A 23,058-nucleotide genomic window follows, 5' to 3' on the forward strand; every position below is an offset into this window, starting at 1 on the left:
ACAGGAGGGTTGGTCGAGGGCAGGAGGTGAGGTGCAGCAGGGAAGGACAGACAGACAGGACAGATAGTATACAGTCCTGTCCTCCAGGTGGATAGAGACCCATAGCTGGCTCTGAGATGTCCCAGTGGCCACTGTTCCCTGCTAACAATCAACCCATCTCAAAAACACGCAGATGAGAGTCACCACAGGGCTGGTGTGGCAGCTCAGTGACTAAAGATGGCTGCCAACAAGGCTGGTGACCTGAATTTGATCCCCTGGTTTCACTTGGTAAAAGAAGAACACCTACCCTTGCAAGTTGTGCTCTGACCCACCCCCCCCCATATGTGCCGGGATGTGTTGGTCTACACCACTGGTTTTTCAACTTGTGAGTCTCGACTCCTTTGCGGGTTGAACAACCCTTTCACAGGGGCCGCCTAAGACCATTGGAAAACATTTAAATTATGATTCAAAAACTAGTAAAATTACAGTTATGAAGTAGCAATGAAAATAACTTTTATGGGTGGGGGTCATCACAGTATGAGGAACTGTATTAAAGGGCTGCAGCATTAGGAAGGTTGAAAACCACTGCTCTATACAAACTAAAAGTCATAGTAAGTGCTGCCCTTTCGGAAGACCCAAGTTCTGTTCCAAGCACTCAGGTCAGATGGCTCACACCACCTGTTAACTCCAACTCCCTCTTCAGACTCTTACACTCCCATTCGGAGACACACACATGCACAAATCCACACACAAACACACATGCACAGACCCACACACAGACAACTAAAAAAAAATTTAAGTCACTGTCTTTTAAGTAGCTTTCTCCTTTTGTTATAACTCCAAGCTTGGTCTATTGGATTTTTGTTTGTTTTTTTGACAGGGTCTCATGTAGCTGAGGATGACTTTGAACTCCTGACCTTCCCGCATCTATCTAGAATGCTGGAACTGGAAGTGTGTGCTGTCAGCTCTGGCTTGGCTTGCCTTTTTGGACACAGTTTACCCACTGAGTAGTTCTCAGGCTTAGCAACCTGGAGATGTCTGCATCACGTCACGGTAGTCTCTGTTTGAGAGACGGAAGCTATGAACAAGCTGGCAGCCCCGGGTTTGTCACGGGATCTCCTTTTCCCCCAGATAGACACGAGCTGGGGACGGCAAAACCACCTTTGGTTTGAATTCCATCCACGAGAAGGCAGTGTGTCCCAGAAGTCCCAATCAAGCCGGTCAGCTAGGACAGACGGATCCTGACCCGCACACTGGAGTGGGTCACAAGGGCACCGTAGTGTCCCACCCAGGAACGCGGATCTCTTCCATACTGCTCAAAAGACACATACCGGATGCCCTTGCCGAAGTCAGCGAAGACGTGAGAGACCTGTGGGACAGGAAAGGGGCAGAGCGAGCGAGGAGCACCTAGGTGGCGCCTGACCGTACTCTAGGTGCTGGGGGCACAGCAGTGAGGTCAGCAGCTAAAGGAGGGGCTGAAGACCTCACAAGGGCAGCAGGCATCCTCCGGCAGGCAGGCGGGTGAGTGTGAAAATGAGGAAGTGCACAGACCCTGAGGTACGAGTGCCTGCCGCAGACTGGGGAGAGTAGGGGTGGGCTGGGGTAGGGAATGAGACTATGTGGAGCTTTAGGGGATTAGAGGACATGATGAGCCAAAACTTTGGTGCCTCCCTCAATTTTATCCCCATTCATGTTACTGATTGAGGTTCTATAGCCCAGGCTGGCCTCAGACTCACAAAGATCCGCCCGACTCCCCCTCTCAAATGCTGGAATTAAGAGGCCTGCCCTGCCACTTACTGAAATGGGGGGTTTTAGGTAGCTCAGGCTGGCCTTGAACTCCTGATCCTCCCACCTCAGTCCCCTAAAGTGCTGTGATTTGAAGTGTGCATGATCAGGCCTGTCTCCTGCATGCTTTTGTGAGATTTAAGGCCACTGTGGCTTTTCTGCGCCTCAGCTTCTCAACTCTAGGATAGTAACAGGCCAAGGACTTTGGTTCATACATTACAACCCCTTTAAGGGTACCTCAAACACGGTAGGTATTTAGTAAATACTGCATGACTGGGCTGTTGATCTAATAAGATGGCCAGGGTTGAGTGAGCAGTCAGGACTCACTTGCCGGCAGCCCCTCTCGGTCCACTGAAGGACTGGGTTGGGTGAAGCAGAGAACTTGACCACTTCGTTTTCATATTCATCCAGTAGGCGGACCCGAAGCCTGTAGACGCAGCCGCAGTTCTCACGGGCGCCCCACCTGTAAGGTGGTTGTGCATCTTCAGGTCCCAGCTGTCTGAGGGCTGCTGCGCTTTCTTGCACCCGAACCAAGATCTATCCATTTAAGAGCGGCTTGACTCATGGGGGCGGAGCTAAACAATGTGGGAGGAGCCCACCCCGAGTAAAGGGCTTGGAAGTCTTTGTGGTTATAGGAAAGTGAGCTGTGCTGTTCTAGGAAAGAGCCACGCACCTAGGAAGGAACCAGAGCCTAAGAGAGCAAATGCTCTCCCACAGGGGGCTCTTGTGGCTCTAGCCAGGGCTTCAGCTCCATCAACCCCACAAGACTTTCGGGTTGACTCTGAGTGAGATGATCGCTCGGAGCTATTCAGTGGACTTGTGTGCACAATGCCTGCCTGTGTGGAAAGAGGTGGGGGGGGGGGAAATACAGGAAGGGGCTCTCGGGACTCAACAGGGCTCCTCCCCTCCCTAGCTCTGCTGCTCTAAGTACCTCCCGAAAAGGGGAGCCCAACCCAGTGGAGCTGATGGGGGCGAGACTGTAGCCCACTACCATCGCTGCGGCTCCGGGTGGCTCTTTGGGTCTTAACTCACCAGTCAGCTACACAGATCTCAACCTGGGCACTGTCCAGCAGCTCCTGCCACACGCCTTCCTTCACCAGGTCTACAAGCTGTCTCTTGAAGCACCACCTGGGAGGGAGATGCTGGGGCTGAGACACAGTCCTTAAAACTAACTACCTCCACGAAACCTCTCATGGTCGCCATGCTTAAAGTAGCCGCCCCACACACTAGGCAGCTGAGCAGGGAATTCTGGGGCCTCTTAAGATTCTGGGGGCCCAAAAGACAAGCATAGATGCTTGTTAGTGGAAGTGAACCGTGTCAGGGCAAACCTAAGTATGCATGGGAACATCATAAATGATAGTGGAGATCTATCTACATAGTAGCTTCGGCCTGTGCTGCCAGGACTTGGGAAGTGGAGGCAGGAGGATCAGGAATTCAAGGCCAGTATTCCCTACACAATGGATTAGAAGTCAGCCTGGCCTATATGAGACTCTGTCTCAGCACAGAGAAAAAAATCAGAAAAAATGGAGCCAGGTTATCTGGGCTCAAACCCCAACTCTATCATTCACCTTTTTATTTGTTTATATTTATTTTGAGACAGGATTTCGCTATGTGGTTCTGACTGACCTGGAACTTGTTGTGTAGACCAAGCTGGCCTCAAACTCACAGAGATCCCTACCTGCCTCTGCCGCGGGGATGCTGGGATCAAAGGCTTGTGCCATTATTCCCGGACACTGTATTTTCGATATTAGCTATGCTCTATGCACGAGTTTCTCATTATACGTTGAGGAAAGAAAAAATACCCGTGTTGATAGATTTAGCAGATTCAGGGGCATGATTTAGTGTCTGTCATCCCCGGAGACTTGGATGTCATTCCTAGACCAGAGTCAGATGTGACAAGGTAAGGTAGCACATACCTGGAATCCCAGCATGCCGGAGTCAGGGGTTAGGGAGATGGCTCAGTAGGTAAAATGCTTGCCTCGTGTGTGAAGACCTGAATTCCATCCCCAAGTCACATAAAAAGCCCAGAGTGCCAGCTCCAGGGCGTCTAACACCCCCTTCTGGTCTCTTTGGGCGCCTGCACTCACAAGCAAAGCTCACCTCTGCACACATACACAAAATTAAAATATATATATATAATTAAGAATATCTGTTGAAAGAATGAAGGAGGGAGGGAAAGGGAGAGTGAAAGCAGGCCTAGCAGCTCGAAGCGGAACACAATCTTTGGGCCCACCCCCTAGGCATCAGGGGCCACTCACTCAAAAGAAGTCACGAAGCAGGTCTGGGAAGGAGCCCCTGGCACCAGTGTCAGATTCTTTTCCACGGCCCAGCCGTTCCCGCCGTGCTCCACTTCCCAACCTCTGAAGCCCTCTGTAGAACACAACGGGGCTGAGTAAACAGCATTCACGACTCAGCTCAAGGCTCAGAGGCCTCGCAGTTTGCCCACCAGCTCCTCTCCAGTACATTTCTATCTGGCGGCTTCCTACTGATCCTGTCTCCCAAGTGCCTGTATTTCTGGCCTCACCGACACTGTCACCCAATTTGTTTCTGCTTTCTGCTTGGTCAGACTCCTAAGTCCCCCTTGGTCCCATCTTTCTACCCTCCAGCCTTGTCCCGTGCCCCCTTTCAGGTGACGCACTCAATGTTTTATGCAATAATCTGCGCCTTCCTCCTTTGCCCAATCCCCTACATTTTAGCTCCTCGGTAGGTCATGCCCTCTGAGCCGGTTTCCCTTAAGCCCCGCCCCCTTCTTGGGTCTCCAGGGCGATTAGGTCCCGCCTTCTTGGCATGAGGCTCCGCCCTCTATGGGTAGGCGGGGCTAACAGTTCGCACATTCCACTCTCCAAGCATCAGGCCCCTCCCACCAACCAGGGGGCCCCGCCTCCTGGCGATAGGCCCTGCCCCCGGTACCCACGTTCTCCACATGAGTTGTAGATGAGGTTGCGGCCCAGTGGCGCTCGAAGGCAGAAGCGGGCCAGGGCGCAGAGTGGGAACTCGTCGTGGTCGCCATCCGTGGGGCAGCGCTGGGCCAAGGCATAGAGGGCTCTGCCCTCCGCGCTGCGGTCGCGAGCCAGTTGCAGCAGCCATATGCTTGGGCCATCTACCAGGTCGCGCCAGGCGCGGCACACCGGCCGGCAGCGGGTCACCAAGGCACGAGGAGGCACGTGGCTCAGCACCTGCAGCAGCAGCTCCGGGGGCAGCTCGGCCAAAGCCACGCGCGGAGCTTCGGTCATCTGTCGTCTCGAGGGCCGGGCTCCCATGTCGCGCCACCCGTCTCCTCCAGGTGAAGAAGGGTTGGTGGGTCAGCCTCCCAAGGTCACGTACCCAGTCTGGATACCTGGCGGCAGACAAGGATATAGAACACACCTATTCCTCTGGGGCCAAAGACCCCCTCCAAGCCTAATACAATCCCAGCAGGGTGTGTTGGAGCACGTGCCTGCCTGTAATGATAGCACTCTGGAGGCAGAGGCAGGAGAATTGCTGTGAATTTGAGTTTAGCCTGTCCCACACAGCGAGACCTTTTTTTACAAACAACAAAGTTTAATGAGGGGAAAACCATTTCTGGGCCTTGGAATTTGCTATATATATCTCGCCACTTTCTTCCTGAACTTATTTAGAATCCAAGTTTCCTCTTATGCTCCTTCCAGACCAGTAGTAGTGTCCTTGTTCTTCCGAGCTGCATCCAGACCATTCCGTCTCTACCTTCCCCCAGGCCCCCATTGGAAGATCTGTCATGGGGACAGTGAGTCTACTACCCACCATATTCTGACCCAGGGCCCATCATTTCATTTTCTCCTTCACGTTCTCCAGTGTCTTGGAGACTGAAGACCCTTCCAGGTCACGTTGGTGACCAATCCTACGTTCCCACACCCCTTCAGTTGCCCTTCATTCTTTCCGTACCTGGCTTCAAGTCCATGGCTGACCATTAAAAGTCTTGCATGCATTCTCGATCTTTTAGTGTCTCTTCACACCTAGTGTTTGAATTCCAACTCTGAGTTCCTCTGTTCCTCTACCCATAGGAACAATACAGTCTTACTTGGCAGTCCCTGTGGAGTCAGCCCTTGAAGTGGAAATTCCTGGTTTCTTCGGAGATTCAGTTGTGTCATGGGATGTTTTTTTGGGAAACTGTCTTATGAGGAGATGTTTTTGCTGAGGCAGACATGTGGGAGAATGTTTTGTTGAGAACAGGCATGTGGTGTTTTTTTCTGGAAGCTGCCTGGAAAAGGGCATGTGATATTTTGCTAGAGCAGATGCTCGAGAGAACATGTGATGTTTGGAAAGGGTAGAAATATAACCCAGCAGACAGTGGATGAGGCTGTGTGGTATTGGTTCGCCTTGCCACTCTTTGCTGGTCTTCTGATTGTGTTTTGGTGGCTTCTCGCCACTTCCTTGGCACAGCCTGGTGGTTTCTTCCTGATCAAACTGCTGATGCTGATTTGTGAATGGTGTTTGCGAGTGGATGGAATCTACCACTGTGGATTCCTGTGAACTGAACTGCTACTATCCTGACAACAAGGATTGGAATGGCCCCCCAAGAACTATTTCGAAACTGGTCCACATCCTCCTTTGCCCTATCAACCTTTCCTTTCCACTACCTCTGGTGGGTTAGAAGGGAGTTTAAAATGTTTAAGAACTCTTAATAAAGCAGGTTTTGGAAAAACATAAGCCTCCAAGCCCCACCCCATCACTCTGTCTTCAGTGCTACCTGGGAATCAGACTCTCATATTTACTTTTTCTCTCCTCACTTCCTCCCTCTTCCCTCCCCCATCTCTTCCCCTCCCTCCCTCCTTTCCTTCTTCCCTTTCTCTTCCCCATGATGTCTAGGCTGTTGTCCTTAAACCCAGGGTCTCCCTCTGCCTCCCAAGTGTTAGCCATGGCCACACCGTTTTTATAAGGCTCTTCCATCTTGGTTAAATGACGACAATTCCTGAAGTAATATGGTCCCTAGAACCATTTTGGTTTATTTCGTTTGCTTTGTGGTTTCTGTTTTGTTTTGTTTTTGTGACAGAATCTCACCATATAGAGCTGGCTGGCCTGGAACACCCTATGTAGTGAAGTTCAGCCTTGAACTCACAGAGGTGAGCCACCATGCCCAGCTGTTTTTCCAGATCCTTGGCTTCCCCATTGGCATCTTACTCCATCCCTAATGACTGGCCACAAGGTAAATTTTTGGATCGCCTGATTCTTTTTAATTGACTACTCACTGGTTAACTGCAGGCCACAGGGAAATGCTGTAGTCCCCTTTCCTGTTTTCTAACCTTTTAGCTACTCCAGCCTTGGACTTGGAGCTACCTGGTTTTTTGAACTAGAGACTGTCTTCCATTGATCTTTTTTTTTTTTTTTTTTTTTTTTAAAAAGATTTCATTACATATGGTTCTGAGCCACCATGTGGTTGCTGGGATTTGAACTCAGGACCTCTGGAAGAGCAGTCAGTGCTCTTAACCCCTAGGCATCTCTCCAGCCCCCATTGGCCTTCTCTTGACTGTAGCCTTCCTTTATATAAGTGCTGCAATTAGTGACAGGGCCCTCTTTCCTCTTAGACTGTTTCCTGTCTTCCACCATTCCTCCCCACTTTCTCTCTCTCTCCATACCCCCCAACTCCCACAGTGCTGAGGGTATAATTCTGGGCCTCGTGCTGCTAGCCAATTAATTATTCTATCATGGAGCTGCACCTCAGACCTGCACTAGTGATTTCTAGGTAGCGGCTCTACAACCGAGCCAGGCCACACCTGGCTCCTTTTGCCTCTTTATAGTAAAATTCGCCCCTCATCCCACTTGTGTACAGTAGTGTGTGCACCCATGATTCTAGAACATTCTAAGTTCTAGATCAGCTTAATGAAAGTCTCTCAAATCAAGATCCAAGAAAGCTCGATCTGTGGTTTCTGCCCTCAGTATCTCTTGAATCTTTCCATTTCTTTCTTTCCATTTTTAAATTGTTTTCAGACAGGGTTTCATGTAGCCCAGGCTACTCTTAAACTTGCTATGTAGCCAAGGCTGACATGAACTCCACCAGCCTTCACCTCCCACGTGCTGGAGTTACAATGTATCACCGTGCCCAGGTGCTGAACCTTCTCTCAGCGAGCTGTGACCTCAAGGTCATCGGGGACAGCCATGATGCAAAGGTGGAGTCCTTACTCTGCTGGAGCCACCAGCAATGTGTCGCTGTCCTCACCGAGCTTCCAGGGACCTTCCCCCACTCCAGGCTCCCACCACTGTTCCTCCTTTGGTGGCTGCTCTGATGGTCTGTCAGAAATGACCTTCGGACCTTAGTTGTCATCGGCTCTCACCCGCACCACCATCTCCTGGCTCTAGCTTCCTTCCTTGTAAGCAATCAGGTAGAGGACACACATGGGTCAGGTGCTGTCCTGTGCGGCTCAGAACCCTCCACAACTCCCTGTCCTCAAGCCAAAGGCAGAATCCTCTCTGGGGGCCATAAGGCTCCACATGTCTGCCCACTGTCTCTCTCTTCTCCTCTCCCTCCCTCTGCCTCAGCCACACAGGTCCCCATACCTCAGGGCCTTAGGTTTGGCGAGCCCTCCGTTGAGGATGATACACACTTCCGTATGCCTTTGAGGTAGAGGATTGGTTGGATTCTCCAGCACCTACATGGTTGGTCATAACTGCCCAGTTTCAGGGGATCTGATGCCTTCTTCTAGCTTCTGTGGGCACTAGGCACACATGTATTACTCAGGCATACAAGCAGGCAAAACACCCCTACACATTAAATAAAAGCAAGGAGCCCACCTGTTGGGCTGGATGGAAAAGCTTTTTTCTTTTCTGCCTGATGCCCTGGTTAGAACCTCAAGAAAGGGAGATGGAGAGGAAGAAAAAGAAGAGGAAGGAGGCGCAAGGCTGAGCCAAGCAAAGCTTGAAACCTGTCTGCTGCATGTAGGAACTCCAGGCCCCTCTGTGGGGATGTTCATGGTACCTCACTCCCACAGTCTGGAGGCTAAACGTCAATCACTGGCTGACACCAGTTTGGCGGAAATTAGATACTGCCTGCTTGCTGCTTGGCTCATGGTAAGAGAGTCTGAGCCCGCATGTTTGTTGGTTGGTTATCTTTGGTTGGCATGGTAACTGGGGATGCTGCTAGCATTCCATCTGCAAGGACCTATGACTGTACATTCCAAAAAGGATTACGATGGTACTTCCTATCTAACACGTAGCTCCGTAATTCTGTGAGTCACAAGGCCTCTGTCACTTGGAGAAGCTGCCAAGGGATTTTCCAGGTGGCAGTCTAAAAATGTCTCTGTAGAGCCACGATCCCTCTCGGGAGTCCTAGAGCGTTGCTAAGTAGTTAACAGCTGGCCAGGACGGGGGTGGGTGGGCAGACTCACGTTTATAGCCTTGGTTGCTGCCTGGGGTGTGAATCACACCACCACACTGCCCAGCTGAGGCCCCAGAGCCTCGAGGTTGGAAAGAGACGGAGGCAGTTTATCAGCGCAAGCTGGCCCCAGCACATCCCTGCTGGAGTCGGCTGCTGACATTTCAGCCGGCCACTTGAGGGCGCTGTGCTGAAGACAGCAGGGCTGGGCCAGCTGTTTTAGCATTCCCAACATGAGGACCAATGTCAGAGCCATTGTCAGGTGACCCGGACTCCTCTTCCATCTTATAGCTGTGAGATAGAGGACCCCTGGGTGTGGGCTAGTTGGCTCAGTCCAGTTAGTTCCCAGAGCACCGGGGGAAAAAAAATCACTATTTATGCAACCATCTATCCTTGTTCTTCCACTCTAAATCCAATTTTTTTTTTCTTTTTTAAGGTGTGTGTGTGTGTGTGTGTGTGTGTGTGTGTGTGTGTCTTGGGATAAAAAAACATATGTCACCTTTCTTTGCTTAAAAAAAATTTTTTTTTTATAACGACAATTTCAGTTCTCTTCTTTCACCGTGTGCATCATTGGGGTTCGAACTCAGGTTGCCACGCGTGTCACCAGGTGCCTTTTCCCACTGAGCCTTGTCACCGGCCCTCAAGTATTCTAGAATTCGACGGTAGTTTTTATTTTTGTTGGTGTTGTTATTCATACAGGGTCTCACTTTAGTGCAAGTCGTTTTAGAATATGGCTTAGCCTTAGGCCTTCTAGGATCGCAGCACTGAACTGCTGTGAAACACGGCAATGAACCATTCACTGGGCTGAAATCGAGCCCTTTAATAAAAAGTCTTCAGAAGTCCCTTTTTCCTCTGACAGGTTCCACGATGCTACAGGCTTCCAGTAGGGGGCGCTAGAGGAACGTGGCAGGCGGCTGGGTTGTTCTCGCAGCTTTTGGGCTTCTCTGTGGCATGTGCCTGCGGGCTCTGGCCCATCTATGGCATCGCCAGGATTCTCCAGCACCTGGCTCCTGCTACATGTGGCTGACGGCACCACCTTGCTCCAGACACTTCCCTGTATGCGGTTTTGTGTGGCATCCTACTGGATGTGCACTTCCGGCAAATGCAGTTCCGTCTGGGGCTGCAGTTTTCTCTTCTTTCTTTCTTTCTTTCTTTCTTTCTTTCTTTCTTTCTTTCTTTCTTTCTTTCTTTCCTTCCTTCCTTCCTTCTTTCCTTTCTTTTCTTTCTTTCGTTCTTTTATTTCATTTTTTATTGTTCTTCCTTTTGATTTCTTTTCTGTTCGATTAGATGTTTAACACTTGTTTACAGAGTGCGTGCTGTGTGCATGTATGCTCAGCATGGGTGTGGCAATGTGGGGAAAGTTTGTTCCTTCTGCCGGCTTGTTTCCGAGGATGAACTCGGGTTGTTCGGCTCACTGGCAAGTACCTTCTCCTTGCGCCATCTCAATGGCCCTTCTTGGTAGTTTTGAAACAGAGTCCAGGCAGCCGAGGCTGGCCTTGAACCTCTTATCCTTCTGTCTTTATCTCCCAAGATTACAGCCAGGTACTCATTTTCCTCTCCCTCCCTCCCTCCCTTCCTCCCTCCCTCCCTCCCTCCCTTCCATTTTTTAGTAATGGTCTTGTGAGACTCTTGGCCAGGCCACCTAGGGACAAGTTGCAGATGCCCCCCCCCCCACCCAGGGACTTTCCAAAACACCCACGAATGTTGTGAAGTTCTTGGTCTCACTGAGACTTTTTCAAAACACCCAGTTCTGAGAGACAAAACAAGGACAGAACTTACTGGCTGACAGCCACGAGGTCTCATAGAAAAGTCCCAAATATGCATTATCACCATCAGCCTAAACCCCTCATCCAGTGAATCCAAGGGTCACTGTAACCCACCAATGAGACGCCACCACCCTGTATTGTTGCTGAAATCTGCCCTCAGAACTGTATAAAAATTGTGTACGTTGAAACCTCGGGGTCGTCTCTGCCCCACTTGCAGAATGACCCCAGTGCACTGGAATTAAACCTCTTGCTTATTGTATCATTCTCAGTCTCTGTGTTTCTGTGGGAGTGGACACCTCGATCTACGTGGGTCCACCAGGATGACCTTGAACTACTGGGCTTAAAGTATCCTCTTGACTCAGTCTCCCAGGTAGCAAAGAATACAGACACATGCTCAAGCACACACTCATACACATAACATAAAATAACTATAAAATGATGCTTAAAAATAATTATTTTATGTGAATAAATGTTTTGCCTGCATGAATGTAATAAGTGCACGGCATTCGTGTCTGGTGCCTGAGTCACAAGTCATCTGAGAGCACTGGATTTCCTAGAACAGGAGTTAAGGATAATTGTGACCATGTAGGTCCTAAACAAGAGCAGTAAGTGCTACTAACTACTGAGCCGTATTTCCAGTTTCCAAAATGATGTTTTCATTGTGTGTGTGTGCATGCGTGTGTACGTGTGTGTCTATGTGTGTGTGAGTGTGTATGTATATATGTGTGAGTGTGTATGTGTGTGTGTATGTATATGTGTGTATGTGTGTGAGTGTGTGTATGTGTCTGAGTGTATGTGTGAGTGTGTGTGAGTGTATATGTGTGAGTGTGTGTAGGTGTCTGAGTATATGTGGGAGTTATGTATGTGTGTGTGAATGTGTGAGTGTGTGTAGGTGTCTGAGTGTATGTGTGAGTGTGTGTGCATGTGTGTATGTGTGTGAGTGTGTATGCATATGTGTGTGTATGTGTGTATGTGTCTGAGTGTATGTGTGAGTGTGTATGTGTGAGTGTGTATGTGTGTATATGTAAGTGTGTGTGTATGTGTGTGAGTGTGTGTATGTGTCTGAGTGTATGTGTGAGTGTGTATGTGTGTGTGAGTGTGTATGTGTGTGCATATGTGTGTGAGTGTGTGTGTGAGTATGTATGTGTGTGAGTGTGTATATGTGTGAGTGTATATGTGTGTATATGTGTGTGTGACTGTGTGTGTATATGAGTGTGTGTGTATGTATGTGTGTATGTGTGTGTGAATGTGTGTATGTATGTGTGAGTGTGTATGTGTATGTGTGTATATGTGTGTGAGTGTGTATGTGTGTGTGTAAGCATGTGCATGCACATATAGAAGGACAACTTGCAGGTTCTCTCCTCCATCATGGGCTCTGGGGATGAAATTCAGGCTCTCAGTCTTGGTGGCAAGTGTCTTTACACACTGAAATGTAGTGAGAGTTTTGGTTTCTCCGAAAAGCACAGAAACATGATGGGAATTTGGTTTCCTTTTACTCCCAGGCGTGGGATATGGCGCTGCTTCGGACTGCCCACAGCAGCCGACTAGGGTTTGTCTCGGGCTCTAGCAGGGGTGCGATTTTGCCAGCGGCAGATAGATTTTGTGACTGTTTGGGATTCTGGGGGATTTTTCAGAGAATATATGAAAGCTAGGGCCCTAAGAGGAGGGGTGGGTTGTTTGCTGCTGGTATTTGAGTAGTTGTGAGCAAAGAAGAAAGAAAACAAGAAGAAACTAGATGCCCTGACAGTGACGATCAAATTTGCCCCAAGGAACACCCCTAATCAGTAGGAAGTAGTCTAACAATAAGTCACCGCCTTTCTTTTCTATCCTTCTTTTTCTCTGTCCAGTGTTGTGCTAGGGGGTGAAAGGGTAGAGAGGGTAGAAGAAAGAAGAACCCACAAAATAACCAAAGACAGGCTGCACTGAAACGTCTTGCCCGCCTGTTTGTTTCCCTCGCTTTGTATTGTTTTCCTGGGACTGTCTTGCTATGTTGGTCTGACAGCCTCACCCTCCCAAGTGCAGAGACCACAGTCATGTGCCTTGAACTGAAGAGATCCATCTGCCTCTGCCTCCCAAGTGCTGGGATCACAGGCACGCACCACCATTGCCTGGCTCCTGTCGCTCTTCTTAGCTCTGAAACATCAACAATCACGGTTCCAGTGACTACATGATTCCAGGCTCCTGATTGGTCTCTGACTGACACATATACCGCACAGTCCGGGAATCTGGCTTCCTCCTTAAAACAGACAGCTGGCAGCAGCTCATCACGTTGTTGGATGGAGCCATCAGCCCCACTCCCCCTTTCTTGCGGAGTCATATGCAGACAAACCACAGTCCACATCCACTCACCTCGATAGACACTAGAGTTGTCTCCCATTTGGGGCTGTTAGGAGTGAAGCTGCTGTGAGTGTTCGTGTACGAAGGTGTATGTGGGCACAGGGTGCATTCTCTTGAGTAAATACCTAGGAATGGAATTATTGGCTCATAAGGTAAGTATGTATTTCACTGTACAATAAAACACTCAAGAGGGTTGGAGAGATCACTCATTGGCTAAGCACACTGGCTGCTCTTCCAGAGGATCTGGGTTCAATTCCCAGCACCCACATGGTAATTCACAACCACCTGTAACTCCATTTCCAGGGGATCTGAAGTCCTCTTCTGGCCTATTTAGGTACTGTATTCATGTGGTGCATGCTAAACACCTATCCAATTAAAATTGTTAAACTTAAATAAACCTTAATTTAAAAAATAAATTGTGTGTGCCCACCAGTGAGGGTTAGGGGCACGGCTCAGAGATAGAGTGTTATCCTAGCATGCTCATAACCATGAATTCATGCACAGCACCATAAGGAGATAAAGAGAAATTAAAGCTATTCGTATACAAGGAAGCTTAAGATGGCTGTAAGTTTATTTACCGGGACCACAAAATGAAGGTGAGGAGAGAGAAGGGAATTAAATCAGTTAACAGCTGCAGGGCAAACCAATGAAAAGGCGTTCTGTGTTAAAAAACAATTACTGTGCATAAGTGTGCATGCCTTAGTGTGCAGGCTGCAGGACAATTGGGAGACTCTAATGTCTCCTTCTGGCACGTGGGTTCTTTACCTGATGAGCCCCTCTTTTGTTCCATTCTGCATTTTTTTTTCCAGACAGGGTTTCTCTGAATAGCCCTGGCCATCCTGTATTCTTTAATGTTTTCATATCCCTGGCTGGAGCTTCTGCATAGACCGGAAAATTTGTATTTAAGGTCCATGCTAGCAGACGGGACTCTCAAATGTATCTGGAAACTTTGTTTCAAACTCTGGGCACTGTAGCATCTTGCTTAGAGTTCCGCCCAACCCAGTAACAATTTAGGGCTTCCTAGGACAGTACTCCTACCCCTAAAATTTCCACTCACCTTTGTCTGCCTGTTTATAGCCAGAGAAGATTCCAGAAGGCTTTCCTTCCCCATATGTTGGTTATGAAATATATATTTCTGCATGGCCTTTCAGCTAATAGCTATAAAACCCATGCTGGGACCAGTCCTGCCCCGGCTAACATCCCCAACAATTCAACATTACACACAGCCATCCACCTTAGAAGTTTCTATGTGCTTTGTGCTTTGCTACGCTGGGGGTCCAGGCCAGGACCTTGTACCTAGGAAAGCTAGACCATGCAATTCTAGCCACGCCCCCAGCCTCCCAAGAATTGTGATTGATCAGAAAAGTCTAAGAAAATCAAAACCATGACTGTGGGGGTTTTGCTTGTTTCATAAACAACAAGAGAAAGGAATAAGGCTAGTTTTGGTTCTTGTAGAAACAAAGCCAAAAGAAAACATGGAATTTTTCATCTTGGCAGTATTAGGCATTCTCAGAGGAGCTGTTGCTGGGCAAAGGTTACCTTTTCTACAAATGGTGCTGAGACAATTGGAAATAACTTTATTTTTATTTATTTTTTTGTTTTGTTTTCTTCAAGACAGGGCATCTCTGTTGTAGCCCTGGCTGTTCTGGAACTCGCTCTGTAGACCAGGATGGCCGCCACCTCAGAGATCTGCCTGCCTCTGCCTCAGAGTGCTGGGATTAAAGGCGTGTGCCACCACCACCTGGCTGGAAGTGACACTCATTTAAAGATTTTTTATTTCAGGTGTATGGATGTCCCTGCGTGTATATCTGTGCAGTGCCCATGGAGGCCAGAAGAGGGCGATGTAACACCAGGACTGGAATTACAGATGGTTGTGAGCCGCCATGTTGGTACTGGAAGTTGAACCCGGGTCCTCTAGAGGAGCCACCCGAGCTCTAAATCACTTGGCTAATTCTCCAGCCCCAAGCAACCTTCAGAAGACGAAGGCTTGTTGGAAGAAACGCCTCACAGTGGGTGGGCTTTGAGGTTTTAGATGTTTTTTTTTTCTCATTTCCTGTTCTCGCTGCTTCTTGTGTGGATGTAATATGGCCCGCGGTTTTCCACCCTGTCTCCATGATGCCACCAACATGGCGTATCTCTCCCCCTGGTACCCTGCGCTAAATGAACCCTTTCTTCCTTCACTTGCTTATCATAACTGAAAAGTAACCCACACACAATAAGAAATAAATACATTTTTAGATTGTTAGAGATGGATGTGGAAGTTCACTCACACCTACAACACTCTACAGCAGAGGTTTTCAACCTTCCTAATGCTGTGTGTGACCCTTTACGACAGAATCTTATGTTGTGGGCCTCCCCCACCCCCACCATAAAATCATTCCATTGCTACTCGATAACTATAATTTTGCTACTGTTATGAGTTGTAACAGTAAATGTGTGATGCGTGACGCCCAAGGGAGTCTCGGCCCACAGGTTGAGAACCTCTGGCCTAGAGGTAAAGGCAGGAGGATCATGCATCCGAAGCCATCTTTGGTTACAGGGGTAGTGGCCAGCCATAATAAATAAATACACTTTAAAAATAAAAGCTGTTCCGACTCCTAAATCGTCTGGCTGGCTCCAGGCGGTGTGTTGGAATCTGTGGTGACACATAATCGGTAACTGTAACAGCTGAGGAGAAAGCAAACGCGCTCTCGGCTCAGGGCCCTTGACAAATGGCTCACTGCGGTAATGAAGGCCTCGCTGTGATTACACTGAGGGCTAGGATGTGGGCTCCATATGGCAGCCTTGGTGCAGGACAGGAGGAATGTGGGCAGTGCTCTGTATGGGGACAGAGCTGACAGAGAGCCTGTCTTACAGCCCCACAGGGCCTCTGGCTGAATTTAAAAAAGACAGAGAATAGGCTCCGTTTAAAAAAAAAAAAATCTAGGTTATCAAGTGACCAAGTGAGACTGGGTGGCAGGGAGGGAGAAACATAGAAGAGAGAAGGTAAGTTAGAAGTGCTGGGTTGCTGGGATCTTTTGTGGATGCTTGGGCCAGGGAGTGGCACGGTTAGAAGGTGTGGCCATACTGGAGTAGGTGTGTCACTGTGGGCGTGAGCTTTAAGACCTTCATCCTAGCTGCCTTCAGATGAAAAGGTAGAACTCTCAGCTCCTCCTGCACCAGGCCTGCCTGGATGCTGCCATGCTCCTGCCCTGATGATAATGGACTGAACCTCTGAACCTGTAAGCCAGCCCCAATTATATGTTGTCCTTATAAGAGTTGTCTTGGTCATGGTGCATCTTCACAGTGGTAAAACCCTAACCAAGACAGCTGTGGGGTTGATGGAGCACTTGCCTGGCATTCTCAAAGCTCTGGGATGGATCCCCAGGACTGCATAAACCAGGCGTGGAAGTGCACACCTGTGACCCCAGCACTCAGAGCCAGGAGGGTCAGAAGTTCAAACACATCCTTGGCTAAAAACACATCCTGGGCTGCCTAAAACCAAGTCTTAAATAACAACAGTACCAAAAGCCAAGAATAGGTGCTGGGGCTGGAGCTTAGTAGACTGTTTGCCTCCCAGACCCTAGGTAACCTACAATAAGGCCAGAAAGGAAGGAAGGAAGGAAGGAAGGAAGGAATCAGAGAGGACCCAAGAACAGTTAATGGTCTTCAGAGCTGAAGAGGCTGCAGTAGTTAAGAAAATGTCTATACAGGTGAATAGAAGAGTCATGTTACACACACACAAACACACACATGCACACACACATGGCATTGTGTCCAGAGAACACAGTGAATGTCCTTTACCAGATGTGCCGACTTGTCATCTACTTTGCTCTAGGTTTCAGGAAAGTGTTTGGAAACCTTCACAGAGCCCAACAACCCCTTGATATTGATGCTGTTTTCCACCGAGGGAAACTGAGGTTTGGAAGGGAAGAAGATATGCTCAACTCCCTCAAGAAAGTAACCTGTAAAGCAAGGAGCAGAACACAGAACCATGAAAGACTCCCAGGTTGAATGGGTGGTCTTTTGTGGTCGTGGGTGACTTTGCGACAGGGTTTCTCTGCATAGCCCTGGCTGTCCTGGAACTCACTGTGTAGATCAGGCTGGCCTCAAACTCTCAGAGACCTGCCCACTTCTGCCTCCCAGTGCTGGGATTAAAGGTGTGCACCACCAAACCAGCTTCTATTTTCATTTTGAGACAAGAGGTTGACCTTGAACTCATGACCCTCCTGCCCTAACCTCCTGGGGGCCTAACTGCACAGACATGTACCACCATACCTGGTCTCAGGTCTGAGGGGTTTTGATGGGGGATTTGCAAAACAAGACAGCATGTGTCTGGCAGGCTTTGTAAGGAGCCAACACAGAAACAGAATTGGGGGGAAAGCTGTGTCTGGTTTCCTTCTGCAGGAAATAGAAAGGACTTTCTTTACTACCACTGACCTAGGTGGACCTCGTTCAGGGATTTGTGATTTGCTGGGTTCCCTGATTGCTTATGTGGCGTCTGGGATGAGAGGCTGCACTATGATCTGGTTTGAGCAGAGGCCTCCCGCTATGTCTCTCAAGAACTAGGACAAGAAATCTAGGGCCCAGTTCTCCGGAGTCTGGACCACTGGGCCCATCCCATACGGCTTCATTTCTACTCAGTCATGCTTTGTGTGTGTGTGTGTGTGTGTGTGTGTGTGTGTGTGTGTGTGTGTGTGTGTATCCACTAAACTACTACCCAACCCTTTTCCAAAACCTTAAAACATACTCATATAGAAAAGCTAAGCTTGGGCTGGAGAGATGGCTCAGTGGTTAAGAGCACTGACTGCTCTTCCAGAGGTCCTGAGTTCAAATCCCAGCACCCACATGGTGGCTCACAACCATCTGTAATGGGATCTGATGCCCTCTTCTAGTGTGTCTGAAGACAGTTACAGTGTACTCACATATATAAAATAAACACTTCTTAAAAATGAAAGAAAGAAAAGTTGAGCTCAGTGTGGTGATACACTAGTCTAATAAAAGTGCCCTACTCTGTTTTATTTATTTTTGCTGTGTTGGGGTTTGAACTTAGGTCCTCCCCAATTCTAGGCTAGCCCTCTACCACTGAGCCCCTCACTGGGGGATTCTAGGCAGGGGCTCTACCACTGAGCCACGCCCCCAGCCCCTCACTGGGGGATTCTAGGCAGGGGCTCTACCACTGAGCCATGCCCCCAGCCCCTCACTGGGGGATTTCTAAGCAGTGGCCTACTTCTGATCCACTCCTCCAACTCAGAAATACAATTTTTAAAAATGATTAAAGTAGCAAGAAAGAAGAAGCTAGGAACAATGTTCTGCTTCTAGGAAAGGGCAGAATTTGTGGAGTTGAGACAGCTGTTTCCTGTTTCATCCCAGGTTTCAGTGGTTACATTGTCTAAAAGTTGAGATGACAATGCAAGAATTTGTTTGAGGGGCTGGAGAGATACCTCAGTGGTTAGAGCACTGGTGGCTCTTCCAGAGGTCCTGAGTTCAAATCCCAGCAACCACATGGTGGCTCACAACCATCTGTAATGAGATCTGATGCCCTCTTCTGGTGTGTCTGAAGATAGCACCAGTGTAGTCACATAATAAATAAATAACTTAAAACAAAAAGAAGTTCTTTAAAAGATCTCGAGGTGGAGCTGGCAAGTAGGCTCAGTGCTTAAGAGCTCTTGCTGCTCCCACTGAGGACCAGTGCTCACAATCAGCAGCTCACAACTGCCTGCAACTCCAGCTTTAGGAGACCTGGTAGACTCTTTAGACCTCCGTGAGCACCTGCATCCCTAACACACACACACACACATAAAAATAAAACAATAAAACAAATCACCCCTATTCCCACCCATTCCTCCAACCCCTCCCCTACTCTCTTGCTACAGGGTTTCCCTATGTAGCCCTGGCTGTCCTGGAACTTATTCTGTAGACGAGGCTGCCTCTGCTGGCATTAAAGGCATAAACTACTATGCCTGGCTAATTTCAGCACTTGGGAGGCAGAGGCAGCAGAAGGATCTCAGTATATTTGAGAATACTGAAGGGGTTACACAGTAAGTTGCATGGGATAAATGTGAGACCATAGCTTAAAAAAAAAAAAGAATGAATGAATGAAAGAAAAGAAAAACCCAAAACAAATTTGAAAAAAAGATTTCTAATTAGCTATCCAAGGAGTACAAAGCAGAGAAAGGTAAAAGGCGATACAGTAATGCTTACAAATTAGCCATGCGTGTGTGCGCATTGGTGTGTGCAGAGGCTGGAAGTCCAGCTTAAGCACCCTCCTCACACTCTCCAGCTGTTTTTGGTTGGAGCCCGGGGATCAGGCTAACTTCCTGTCAGTTCCAGAGACATCCCGCCCCTTCCGGTCTCAGCCTTCCCAGTGCTGGGTTTACCGGCTTTTCTCTGGGTACTGGGGATTTGAATTCAGGTCCATGTGTTCGCCAGGCAAATGCTTCACGGATTTGGCCATTTCCCCAGATGTACAAATTATCCATATTTTGAAAAGTAACCCCATTGCAGTTTTAACTGGCCGTGTAGGAGGTGGGTGCTCCTTTAAGGAACCCTTTTTCTCCTTATAAATTCTGTCCCTCCGACTGGTCTATTTGTTGCTACTCTCTTGAGACATTTAGATAATTTGTCTTAGTTAGGTTTTCTATAGCTGTGAAAAAAATACAATAACACCTTTGGGAGTAAAGGGTTTATTTTAACTTATAGCCTGTAGTTCATTATCTAGAAATCAGGGCAGGAACCTGGAGCCAGGAGCTGATGCAGAGGCCATGGAGGGATGCTGCTTACTGGCTTGCTCCTCAAGGCTTGCTCAGCCTGCTATTTTATAGAACCCGGGACCACCAGCCCAGACGACTGGGCTCTCTCACATGGGTCATTAATTAAGGAAATGTACTACCGGCCAAACTGATGGGGGCATCGGTTCAGTTGTGATACCCTCTTCCCAAGGGATTTTAACCTTTGTCCATTGGACATAAGGCTAATCAGCACATGGTCACTGTTTAAAATCAGATTTGTGCAGAGGCAGGCGGATCTCCGAGTTCGAGGCCAGCCTGGTCTACAGAAGGAGTTACATGACCGCCAGGGCAGAAAACAAAGCCATAAAATCAGATTTGTGTGGAATAAACTGAAGAAAGGAAAGGCCTAACCTCAGAACAAATGTCACTTTGGGAGGAGTAGACACAGCTGAACTGTGCCAATGTAGCTCAACCAGGAAACAACCTGAAACTCGGAAGCACAGGAGCTGCCAGCCAGAATGATCCAGCCACGAACCCCCACCCCACCCCCGTTCTACTGTTGGACCACCCCCCCCCCCCCCCCCGTTCTACACATGTTGGTCTGGACAGGCTATTTTTTTCTTTTTGGTTAGATATTTTTGAGTGTCGTGGTAGAGCTGGGAGAGTGGGGGTTGGAAGAACTGCTTCTTTTTTTTTTTTAAATTGAATTTAAATAAAAAAGTTGATGGCATTATTGCGTATGGTTGGATGTGTGTGCGCGCTAGGATGCGGCAGTCAGAGGGACGGCACATTCTCGCCTTTAACTCTGAGTCCTTGGAATCAGGAGACTTGGCGTCAGGCATTTTCTTCCTGCCGGGCCACCATCGACCCAGTAGACCTAGTTCCATAAAAACAAAGTATGTATGAAACTTGGGAAATGAAACCCATTACTTTGTATGCTATTTTAAATATCCATTCATAAAAATAGTAGGGTGTGGCGGCGCGTGGGTTTAATCCCAGAATTGAAGAGGAAGAGAAAAAAGGACCTCTGAGTTCAAGGCCAGCCTGGTGTACAAATCAAGGCCAGCCAGAACTACGAAAGAAAAACTACACACACACACACACACACACACACACACACACACGAAAAGTAAAGTCTTTTCAGTGGAACTTGCAGCTTTGCAACTTGCCCGTGCATAGCTATCTGGACGTAAGAGAGCGCTGCACAACAGAAGGGCTGGGAACAAATGTAGGGGTTCCTGGAGACTGCGTCCCGAGGGGCGTGGGAGGTGGGGTGAGGGCGCACAGGACCAGTACAGAGACTCCTCGGTTCACCAGATTGATCCAGCTAATGGTGTGGACAGGACCCTCCCGGAGCTCACCTGGAGGCCTGATCCGAGGTCGCAGGGAAGATCCAATCAATCCCCGCCTGGCGCCTGGAGGAGTCGACAACTAACCCCGAGTATGGGGAGCCCCGAGATCTAGGATCCTGCTGGACCGTCTTCTCCTATGCTCGGGATTCTGGGGGGCACCGAGCAACGTCCCAGCCTGAGTGAATCGGGCCCAGGGCTGCGGGCTGGGAACCGCCCATCCCGACGTGGCTGCCAACCCCCTGGTGCACACCCGGGGCACCTCCCCTGCCTCCATCCCTCCCCCGCCCCGCCCCCTCTTCCGCCCCAGGCAGCCTTTCCTACTCGGTCTCCCGGGTGAGTCCTCCCTCCCGGTCTCTAGCGAACGCTTCAGCTGTTGCTCTGACCTTCGCAGAGTTGAAACCCGGGGAGGAAAGCAGAGACAGAATCCAGCAGAACCGTTTAACACGCCGACTCCGCGGCAGTCGCCACTCAGCTGTTCAGCTTTAGCGAACCCCCTTCCCCTCAGCATCCTCCTGGTCTATGAAGACCCCATGACGACGCTTCCTTAATTTATTTATTTACTTACGCATATATTTACCACCACCACCCCCATCCCCCACTCCTATGTAGTTGTCCAGGAACACTCTGTACATCAGGCTGGCCTGGAACTCACAGAGATCCACCTGCCTCCGCCTCCTGAGTGAAAGGTTCCAAGGCAGATACCAGTATCTGTCCGTTATTGTTATTATTTTAGATTTATTATTTATTTTCATTTTATGTGTGGTCTGGCTGGTTCGGTGTGTTAACTTGACACAACTTACAGTCATCTGGGAGGAAGGAGCCTTTATGAGATCCAGCTGTAGGGCATTTTCTCAGTGATCGATGGAGGAGGGTCCAGGCCATGGCGGGTGTTGGCGGCCCCTGAGCTGGTGGTCCCGGGTTCCATAAGAAAGCAGGCTGAGCAAACCATGAGGAGCAAGCCAGTCAGCAGCATCCCTCCATGGCCTCTGCATCAGCCCAGGCCTTCAGGATCCTGCCCTGTTTTGGAAGCATGAACCACATAATCCCTTTCCTCCCCAACTTGGTTTTCGGTCGTGGTGTTTCATCTTAGCAATAGAAACCCTAACCAAGACAATGTGTATGAATGTTTGTCTCCCTGTGTGTATGTGAACCACATGCATACGGTATCCGAAGAGGCAGTCAGGGGTGCTGTGAGCCCCGGAGGGCAGCAAACGCAGAGACCCATCTCTCCGGTCTTTTCCGGTGCCTTTCTCAATCGCTTTTCATTATTTATTCGTTTGCTTTTTTATCTCTTATGTTTTTATTGTGTGTGGGCGCAACACATGCATGTGAGTGTTGTTGTACGTGTGGAAGTCAGAGGTCAACTTTCCTTTTTTCTTTTTAAGATTTATGTATTTATTAATAAATAAAATTTATGTGTTTATTATATGATGTAATAACACTGTATCTGTCTTCAGACACACCAGAAGAGGGCTTCGGATCTCATTACAGATGGTTGTGAGTCACCATGTCGTTGCTGGGATTTGAACTCAGGACCTCTGGAAGAGCAGTCAGTGCTCTTAACCACTGAGCCATCTCTCCAGCCCCGGGGGGGGGGGCAACTTTCAGAAAGTTAATTTTTTTCTTCAGCAGTGGCTTCTGAGGGTTGAACTCAGGTGTTAGGCAGGCTCTTTTATACACTAAGCCATCTTGCTAGGCCTACACTTTATTTTTTGGGACAGGGTCTCTCAAATAATGTGGAAGCCCCAGGCATCCTCTGCTTTTCACCCCGTCGGGACTGTGGTTACTGGTGTGGGCTACATTTT

The 23,058-nt window shown here is 48.8% G+C and overlaps 1 protein-coding gene across 1 annotated transcript; it reads right to left on the minus strand.

Annotated features, from left to right (window-relative positions):
- Positions 1 to 741: 741 nt before the first annotated feature.
- Positions 742 to 21,384, minus strand: FBXO17 (F-box protein 17). The gene is made up of 6 exons (XM_080908912.1): positions 21,263 to 21,384; positions 4,679 to 5,101; positions 4,023 to 4,134; positions 2,797 to 2,892; positions 2,092 to 2,227; positions 742 to 1,348 (listed from the first exon to the last, which is right to left on the minus strand). Exons 2-6 carry the CDS (start codon positions 5,022 to 5,024, stop codon positions 1,205 to 1,207), a joined length of 834 nt encoding a protein of 277 aa, XP_080765038.1. The 5' UTR covers positions 5,025 to 5,101; positions 21,263 to 21,384; the 3' UTR covers positions 742 to 1,204.
- Positions 21,385 to 23,058: the final 1,674 nt, after the last annotated feature.

This window comes from Micromys minutus, assembly GCF_963924665.1.
Source record: "Micromys minutus genome assembly, chromosome: 32".
Lineage (NCBI taxonomy): Eukaryota > Metazoa > Chordata > Mammalia > Rodentia > Muridae > Micromys > Micromys minutus.

What these genes read in the sequence shown, in the direction of transcription:
- FBXO17 (XM_080908912.1), bottom strand. Translation starts at nt 5,024, where the DNA reads ATGGGAGCCCGGCCCTCGAGACGACAGATGACCGAAGCTCCGCGCGTG. An exon ending in CTACAACTCATGTGGAGAAC is followed by an intron (nt 4,135 to 4,678) that starts GTGGGTACCGGG and finishes TGTGTTCTACAG; the next exon opens with AGGGCTTCAGAGGTTGGGAA. An exon ending in TGCTTCGTGACTTCTTTTGA is followed by an intron (nt 2,893 to 4,022) that starts GTGAGTGGCCCC and finishes TCTCCCTCCCAG; the next exon opens with GTGGTGCTTCAAGAGACAGC.